Source organism: Liolophura sinensis, chromosome 1, assembly GCF_032854445.1.
Source record: "Liolophura sinensis isolate JHLJ2023 chromosome 1, CUHK_Ljap_v2, whole genome shotgun sequence".
NCBI classification, from domain to species: Eukaryota; Metazoa; Mollusca; class Polyplacophora; order Chitonida; family Chitonidae; genus Liolophura; species Liolophura sinensis.
The window spans coordinates 38,898,961-38,908,735 of NC_088295.1; the positions used below are offsets into that span (position 1 = coordinate 38,898,961).

The 9,775-nt window shown below is 37.3% G+C and overlaps 1 protein-coding gene across 1 annotated transcript in view; it reads right to left on the reverse strand.

The window, feature by feature from the left end:
* LOC135482149 (utrophin-like) overlaps positions 1 to 9,565 on the reverse strand; it is a 64,835-nt gene extending 55,270 nt beyond the window's left edge. Inside the window, exons 1-2 of the mRNA XM_064762006.1 lie at positions 9,505 to 9,565; positions 8,459 to 9,062 (exon numbers count right to left, since the gene is read on the reverse strand). Coding sequence (XP_064618076.1) covers positions 8,459 to 8,570 — 112 coding nt within the window. The 5' untranslated portion in view covers positions 8,571 to 9,062; positions 9,505 to 9,565. The remainder of the gene's footprint in view (positions 1 to 8,458; positions 9,063 to 9,504) is intronic.
* Between the last annotated feature and the right edge of the window lie 210 nt (positions 9,566 to 9,775).

Consider the following 9,775-nt stretch of genomic DNA (forward strand, 5'->3'; position numbering starts at 1 on the left):
TACTTAATACAGCCAAGTTCCACTATTTTGCACTTCTTGTTACATGTAGGCCTATATAGGCTTTAAAGAAATGGAATGCGGTCAACGTCTTTTTTAACTTCACATAATGTTACCTAGGAGGTACAGGTAGAGGTAATTTAAAAGTCCTACTAACAGGACACAAATAGTCCCTGAAATAGATATGTTGTGGTCCCCAAAGTGAGAGGGCTTAGTGCGTGTGTCAACACATAGACATGGACCTCCATGTAGATACACATGTAGGTAAATATTAAATGTAGATATAAGTGATATTAGAAATGCACAGCAATATACACAAACATAACCACTACAAGTTCATAACCATAAGGTCTCTTAGAGGAAATTTCAATCAAATCTGAAGGGTTTTCATCCTCTTTGAGGATTAGAATAGGACCAGGTGTGAAGTTCTGCACAAACATGTACATGTATGTTATCACCAGGCTGGGATTCCAAAAATCTGCCTGCTTATGGTTTACAAGCTTTCATATTCCTGCAGACTAAAACTGACCCAGTTTATCACATTGAGATAAAAGGCTTGTTTAATGTCAATGGTGCCTAGACACGCAATCCCATACTTCTCCCATCAACCCCTTGAGAAATCTTACATTTAAGGGAACTGACAGATAACACGATTATGTACTTCTCACATGACCTAGTATTACTGACTACTGAAGACTTCCACCCAGCTGGTGGATGTGCAGGAGAAATCTAAACAAAAGAAAATGATTTCAAAAATATTTCCTTCAGTGACACTTCTACCTGCCACCCACAAAACACAGTAATGCAGCCTCGAACATTTGAGGAGAGTGTGACTATAGTATTATTACCCTTTGGAATACAATGTATTCATCAGTTCTCATTTCTAACCACCTGTCCAGTCCTTTCAGATTGTTTTGACTGCAGTACAACTTTGCCCACTCCCTCTGTTAAAATAAGAATGGTGATTTCAGAAAGCCTACTGAAATTAAATGTTAGCATCTGCAGGTACTAAACAAATGTTTCCACACCCTTTACCAAATGTCCATTACAACTACGATGTCCACTGTATATAGTGTTACTGAAGCATATGAATCCAAACTACTAACATATAACATTTCATCTAGTTGACTTTTCCACATATTCTCACTTCTTCATTTATTGCCTAACAAAATCCTATCTGATTTCTATACAAATATCCAATGAGGTGTAAAATTCCAAGGGAGTGTCGAGCACGCAAAGAAGCATAAATAAAGCTGTTATTAAAAAGTCATTACATGCCTTTTGTAATAATGCAAGGCCTCCTCCATACCAGCAGAATTCCAGAGTTCACGTTAAGGGATCTATCATGGAAAAAAGTGATGAAACTGTCGACTCTGTTAAGTCAGTCAGTTTTATAACTCAATAGGAGTCTTCTTGAAGTTTGCCACAAGGGCAGAACAATTGTTCAACAATGTTAAGTGTTCTTTTAACTCCAGTCAGTAATCTTTTCAAACTCTGCATAATTAGAGTCTTATTTAAGAGCCTTTCACGCTGGCATCAAATGCATGTATGCGTCTGTCATTAATCTGTGAGCATACAACTGATCAAAGCGAAAGCCAGTCTGATTAAAATAAGTGCCTCGTTTAATCTATTCAAAGCAATGTTGTTCGTTCAGAATTAAAAAGATGAAGCCTTTGATTGTGTGAATTACTTAACCAGTATATTTTAATCTATATAAAAAAACATCTTAATTATATTATGAGTGTTCAACAAGAAATCATGTTTAAAATGATAGGAACTGATCAGTTACTTGCAGCAAATTCTAGCAATTTATTGCAACTGGTGAAATCTTCAGGAAAAAAACTACTTTTTTCAGCAAAGCATTTTTACACACACATGAAAGATTCAAAACCATTCAGCTCAATATACAGCTACCAAGTTAAGCTGCTCTTTTGTGTACATGTCTATCATCTATGCATGGCCGCATTTTATGAAAGTCTAATTGATAAGGTCGTGCAATAAAGGGAGGTAATCCATACAGTTTACACCTGAGATACGAGTGTGCGGTCCAATGGATACACACTTGACTGAGTTTGGTCAATATAACAGGCAGGGGCCAAGCGGAGCTCCTTGTCACACACCTAAAGAGGTAGGAATTCAATTTGCCTGGGGCCTCTGTTGGCCTAGATATTAAGGGTAATTAATACTGCTGTTACTAAGCTCTACTGATCTGCTTGCTTAGCCACCTTAATGTCCAGGGCGTTGATTTAGATGTAGCCCATTAGAGCCTGATCATTACCATCTGTTACCTAGAGTCCTGGTGTTAACAAGCCTAATTAGTCCCTGAAAGCTCTATGTCTTTACAGGACATAATACCGTGGCCAAAACTATTAAACGCTTGATTATATAATGTTTGATGTAAGTAACTAAAAAGCAGTAAATTGTACTTAAAAGGAGTAAATTGTAATGCAGTACATAAGTAGCCACAAGCCTTAGTAAGACTACAGATCAAAGCATTCTGTAACTGATACGGCTGCGCCTCGATCGTAAAAACTAGACGGTCTCTGAAAATTCCTACAGAGGTATGGATTCTTTACACATACCAAGCTGCCGTATAATATGTCCCCACAAACTACCTAGCAACACAAGTGTCTGTTTGCTGTAAAACTTGATGAGCATATATTGTAGTTTGTCCACTTATCAAGTACACTGAGTATGTTCAGGTGGACACAAGTAAAACATCCAAAAAGACAAATCATTCAAATCACTAGAGACTGATTTATAGATTGGCTTATTCCACATTCAGATAAATAGCAAATGACCTGAAGTCCAACATAAGAATCTGCCATTTGACCTTGGGACAATTGAAATACCTCAACTTCTCAAGAAAACTATTCTTACTATGACAAAACCTGAGCTACCTTAACATTTCCCGGTAGATTGAGAGTGATTTATTGATTTAATGTATGTGGCAGGCCTATTTTTATGGATCCATAAAAATAATAAATAGCCAACATATAACGAATCTATTTATTTATTTATAGGACTGGTGTTTTACGCCGTACTCAAGAATATTTCACTTATACGACGGCGGCCAGCCTTATGGTAGGAGGAAACCGAGCAGAGCCCAGCGGGGGGGGGAACTCACCACCATCTGCAGGTTACTAGCAGACCTTGCCACGTACGGAAGTATGACAAATGTAGTAGTACCCAAACAAACCTGTGTGAGATATCATGCCAGGTGACACTATCTGAGAAACAGAGAGAGCTGAAAGAGGTATGCACAAGGCTATTATCACACTCCTGTTCACATCGTAAACATTTTACAGAAAATTTAGGTTGGCAAGAGAGATTTCACATGACCATTATTACCCTACAAGTACTGCATTCCCAAAATGGAAACTCTTCACTGTTTTCATATGATAAATTTGATTTATAGCTGTAATTACCATAAACATCTACAAAACTTGAAATAAAACTATAATCAGAATATGAGCCCGGTTAACTGTGCGCAGAGTCAGCTTCTCTGATAATATCATATACTGCTGAAGAAACCCCACATGAACATTACAAAAATCAGATAACTACAGCAATTGGCGTGACTCAAATAAAATGAGGGATGTGAAACACTAATGCGGTATGGCAAGTGCCTAATTTCTGTAACCCATGCTTTGACATGTGTTACTAACACGTACGACATATTATAAATCATGCAGATAACGTATTTTCTTCTAGGGATTAAACTGTTTCTATTACCGCATCACCCAAAGCAATGGCAACAACTGTCACAGAAAAAAAAAACAACCATATCTGACATGTTCTTTGATGCTATGTTGACCTATGAGCCAAACTTAAACCACTTCAAAGATGAACGATTCCTTTTTTGTAGGCAAAAACTCAACAAATCAAACCAGTTAATCTTGTCAACACTTTTTTATGGACGCACAAAAATGTGTTATGTATATACTATAAATACATCAGGCATATTTCCATGACCCTAAACATGCAAGTTCATTTCAAATATTGTCCCTTGATCAAGAGAATCATATTGCCATCTAAATATGTAAATAATAATTTCTTTCGAGTATAATCACTCTGTCATACTTAAATCACTGTACTCAGCTGAAGCAGGAACAGCCATCTAGTTGATGTGTAGAGAAACCTTCTACATATATATTTATTTATTTGACAGTTGTTTGACACCATACTCAAGAATATTTCACTTACACCACAGCAGCCGGTTTTATGGTGAGAGGAAACCAAGCTCTCGAAATCCCAAGACCATCGGCAGGTTGGCAGGCCTTCCCACACAAGGTGAGGAAGACAGCATGGACTCACAGCCACAGCATTCGTGAGAGGCTACTGAGTCACTGCCCCTTCTATGGACGAGAGTTCAGTATTAAAAACAAAATATCAATATAATACCACTTCAGTGTGTCAGCAAAAGCTGGACTTCAAAAAATAACCTTCATTATTGTACACATATATACACACACTCCAGGAATGATTGAATTTCTCCCGGAGTATGCATTAAAATCAGAACAGATTCAAAAAATTAAAATTTAAAAAAACGCCAAAACTTAATTTTACAAACCATATTTCATCTAAAATTTGGTATGTTAAAATGTACTGTCAGAAGTACACTATGGCCTTGAAGTGATACATTTGATGCCAACACTTAAATTGTTCTGATAACAAGTAATTCAAGCTGCACAAAAACACCCGTGGTAACCATGTATTAAAGGTGGAAGAATCAATAGGAATCATGCAAAATGTGTCACATGCAAAAATTAGGTGAAATACAGGCGTCAGAAAAATTTGGATTACAATAATTCCAAAAACAATTATCCCCAAAAGATCATGGAAAGCAATCTATAAATTTATAAATGTGTAAATAAAAACTAATGACATCACCTTGTAAGAAAGACTTTTATACGGAGACAATACAGATATTCAGGAGTGACAAAGAGGAATTTCATTGATCACATGATGGAATCTGTGGTGCCAATCCTCAGGTATTTGTTGTCCAGCCTGTGTCAATGATCAACACAGACAGCTTTGTTTGACAGAGTCAAATGCCACATATAGGACTGATACAGTAGGTAAGGTCATCACCTCATGTCTACATCTAGTAATGGGTAACCTACAGATGGACTGGGATGACAACCAAATGCCTGGAGCTATCTGAATTCACCAGAGAGCAGTAGTAATCTGCTAAGACAACATTTGTGTGCAGGTAAGAAGTAACGTAGCTGACCTACATCAAAGGTACATGTAATTAACCTCGTTCAGGTGTCTGTACTGATGCTAATGCATTTATAAAAACACAGGTGTCGATCTGGACTGAAGTAATTCAGGCTAACCTCCACCACATCCTATCAAAAGCTACCTAAAATGCACAACAAACTCTGAGAACTTAATTTAATAAAATGAGCATTTCTAAACCAATTCCATTAAATTATATTAAATGTGGAAAACTTCACCTAAGCAATACCCCTTATATGTACAATTGATGAAAGATGTACATGCAAAAAAGAAATAGACAAATTAATTTTTAATAAAAGGTTTAATCAGAAGAGACTAGGTTAATCATGCATGCCAATGAATATATCGATGTACTTGTTGCTTTCTGTAAAAGTCAATCGAATATGTAAAGGTACTTGTGTAAAATGTCATGAGTCACATGACGATGAAGGGGTCCTCAGAGTGCATGTAATATGCCTTTTTGGTGTAGGACAGATTTCCACCACTCTTTCATCCAGTGTTGTTTCACCGAGACGACTTACCACAGGCATGTGAGCCACCCAAGCCATTATACTGATACGGGTCATCCAGTCGTTGCACTATCCCCTTCATGCTAAACGCCAAGCGAGGAAGTTACAACTTCCTCTTTTAAGATCTTAGGTGTCTATCAGAGTCGGTTTAAAACATCTTGGGATATACATGTACCTATACAATAAACAAGTGTATTATCTAATGTTACCCGTCAACATAAATCTTGTCCTCCATACATGTATTTTTATTTACCTTGTAATTTACAATAATCAGGTCAAAAGTGGCTCTTTCTTTAGAACAAAAATTAGCTACAAAGGCCACGAAATAACACCATTACCAGTCACCCTTGACTCAGTTAAGAACTTATCTGTTTTTGCAATCTACTGCTTGCCTCAACAATAGCACTTCATGTGATACCCAACAAATGATACGCCTTCTGAGAGGAGCCAACAAAGCGTAACTGTGTTACTGAGGTCAATCATTAATATCAAACAATTTCCCACCGTGCTCGCTTTTTGACAAAGTTTAACATAAAGTTACATGTATTTAGTGGAGATGTTTATCTCCATAGATTATGGTCATTAAATAAATTCTACTGTATAAATCAAATACAATCGTGCATGTTTAAAAAGGAATAAAAAAATCATCTTGGGCACAAGAATATTAAAAGTCTGAAATTCCCCCAAAAGATGTCTGACCCAAAATTGTCAAACCATGACTGTCAGCTTCACACAAAATATGATGGTTTAATATCCCTATATTCTGGGGGGGGGGGGGGATGCCTAAATCAGTGTTAAGACTCCTAAAACTGAAGAGCCACAGGGGCTGGACTGATCTTACAACAAAGTAAATACTACAGTTGGCAATGTTTACATTTGAGTAAACAAGTCTATTAGGGATGAGGAAGTGGGTAATGTCACGGTTCATGTTGAGTAACAAAATATCAGAGCCAGCAACCCCTCAGTCAGTGTTGGTAATGACTTCCTCTGAGTTAAATGTCACCACTTAAACATTATATTCTACCCCACAGATAACACATTGTTTAACATGGGTGGTCTGGAGAAATGTAGCCCTGTGTAATCATAATTGGGGGAAATGACGCCAAACTATCAATATCAAAATCAAAGAAATATTGGCCAGGCATGCATAAATGTTGGTTACTTCAAAGGTTGTATTTTTAACTGTGGTGTAAAAAAAAAAAACACCACTGTTGCTACTGGCAAGTTAACAGTGCAGAAAACCCCATGTTCTGTTTCGGATTTGAAAAGAGCTATGGATAAACGATGTCGTATGAAGTACACCTAGGTAATACCATGCTGGTGATACATGTGATCATGGTTTGACTTGTACCCATCAAATAGGATGTATATTGTAGAACATTTATCCTCCTTTGATAGCATCAATTATGGATCATGAATAAATGTATAGGCTACCTTAGCTAAAGAAAAACTAAACTTCATTGCTATGAAAATACACCTGCAGTATATGTATCCAAAAATCAAGCTTTATGTTAACATGCATTAGTACAGGTGTTAAATTACCACTGACTTGATGCCTGTCAGCAAAGGTTTTTCATAGTAACATCAAATCACATCTCCTTAACATCACTCAAGCAGTCTGTGCTCATTTTATTGCTAGATAAACCAAATAGCTATAATTTTTTGGAAAACAAAACAATCTTGACAATTATACTGTTTTTTTTAACCATACCCTTATAAACAATAAAAGAGTTACATGTACATTCACCAACATTTACAATCAACAAAGGTAGGGACCATGATGGAATCTAATTTATTAAAACACATGCACCAGTTGTTCTACAGCCACAATATCACATCCTGCCAGTAACCCCCAAATAAACATGATAAATACCCTGCCCAGGTTGTCTCGCATACATAATAAGGTTTTCCTGTGCATTTTATTCCTGTGACAACATCTGGGAATATTTCACGGGGCTTGTCCTATATTCTCTGACAGGCATGGGCAGTTGACCTGTACCAGGGTCGGAGACTGGGGAATTTTAACACCCACACCCCAGGACCTGTCATATCTCCGAGTTATTTATAACTCATTTTCCAGCAATATTATATTGATTACATAGTTCATGTGTACAGGTTCATATAGAGCTGTATACGTGTGACATGCACTATATACTGAATGTACATCTGAAATGCATGTCCGTAAAAACATGAATGATGTGCCTGGTACATAATTGTTGTCTACGCTTGGCTTGTCTGAAGGATGAAATATAAAACCTACAATTAACATTACCTTAAAGTCATAATAATGGTGTGCATGCCAGCATAAAAATGATAGTTATGAAATTAACAGAGGCTTGGTATATAATAGAAATTATGTACATCTGCATGTATATGTGTGAATTGCAACTGAGCTTACTGCACAAGGACATGTTCCTATGTTCCCTCATATCTTCCTTTACATGAATATCTAATCTCAATGGCATCCACAAGTGAGTATACCTGGACAATAACATATATGCATGCATTTAAGCCACTCAATAAACAACATGTAAATTTGTGCCAGTTATTGTCATTTAGTTCAGGGTTGAAGTAGCTCTTCTGTATACCAGTAACAGCAATAAAGACAAGAGAATCAAAATCCTTCATCTTAGAGTATTATACATGTATTCTTGTTGTAGAGGAAGCAAGGACAAATCTGCTAAAAACACAATAAATTCTAATCTTACCTGCACGTTCACGTATCTTCATGCCGAACCCATCCTCCTCAGTATCACTCTCCTCTGAATCATGACTTCTCGTCGCCATGTTGCCACACTGTCCTGTGGCCACAGTGGTCATCTCTAACTGTTAATTAATTAGCTTTTCAATTAGCCCTATGTCAAGTGCAGGTACATGTCCACTGGTCCACTGGTCCACTGGTCCACGTGTTAACACTACCCGTGTCCGTGTCCAAAGCGATGACCCAGCAGAATTATCCAGTGGTCATATGGTCACACCGTTGAATGCTTGAGTAAGACAGTCAATCTGTTCTCACGATGGCAAATATCCCTAGTAAAAGGTAAATCCTGTGATATCACTTTTCTAGCAATTATCAGAGACTATTAACAAATCAAGTGCAAATCAAGAATTCAATATGATTTGGACTTGTTCCGAAAACTCCTAACCATTAATTGCACAGCTCTGTTCCAAATTAACTAGCCGTCTCCAAAATGTCACTTAGTTCTTAAGCAGTCAGGCTAACCCCGCATTCATGAATTTGCCAATTTCATCCAGGGTCAAATCAGATGTCGCCTTCAACTGACCAGTCTTCCGTACACCTCCTGTGCAAACCTGAAAAGTACATATACAAGTGTGCTTCCTTTAACATGGACACAACTCTAATCCAGTGCACAAACAATGGCCTGCTGGGCTAAATTTTTACAGCCAAGCTTCTCACAGCGGGGACCTTTCTCATAGCCATTGTCATACAGACAGCTCAGAGCATAAGGACAAGAGACTACAAAACAAAAATAATCAAAAAATAACATGATGATCTCAAGATACAAAAAACACAATGACTCTCTAATCAAACCTGCAGGTAAGATCAAATAACTGGGCCAAACATAAAGAGTGATTAAAGCAAAAAATCACAAAGTAGGTCAGTACTATACTGTTTGACAGAAAACAAGGCCACTAGAATTTCTTTTGGCATGCATCTACAACACATGTTTTCCACATTGTGGTCAGAGACTGAAGAAGTATAATATGCAACTGTATATACATATATACATACATGTACAAATACACACAGAAGCTGTACTAACGGCTCATATACATACAGCTTTGAATGATCATTGACAGCTATTATAAAACCTCTCCAGGCAGGCTGTGTCCATTTGAAGATCAAGGGTCACTCCTATTTAAACATTTGCAGGACTAACATGCCACTGAGTTGTTATGTCCAGTCAGACTACTCTGTTAACCTGTGAACCTGTCTGACCAGCACTGGACAGACAGCCTGATGCCCACCTCTTGTAAGGAACAAGGTATAAATAGTGCACAAA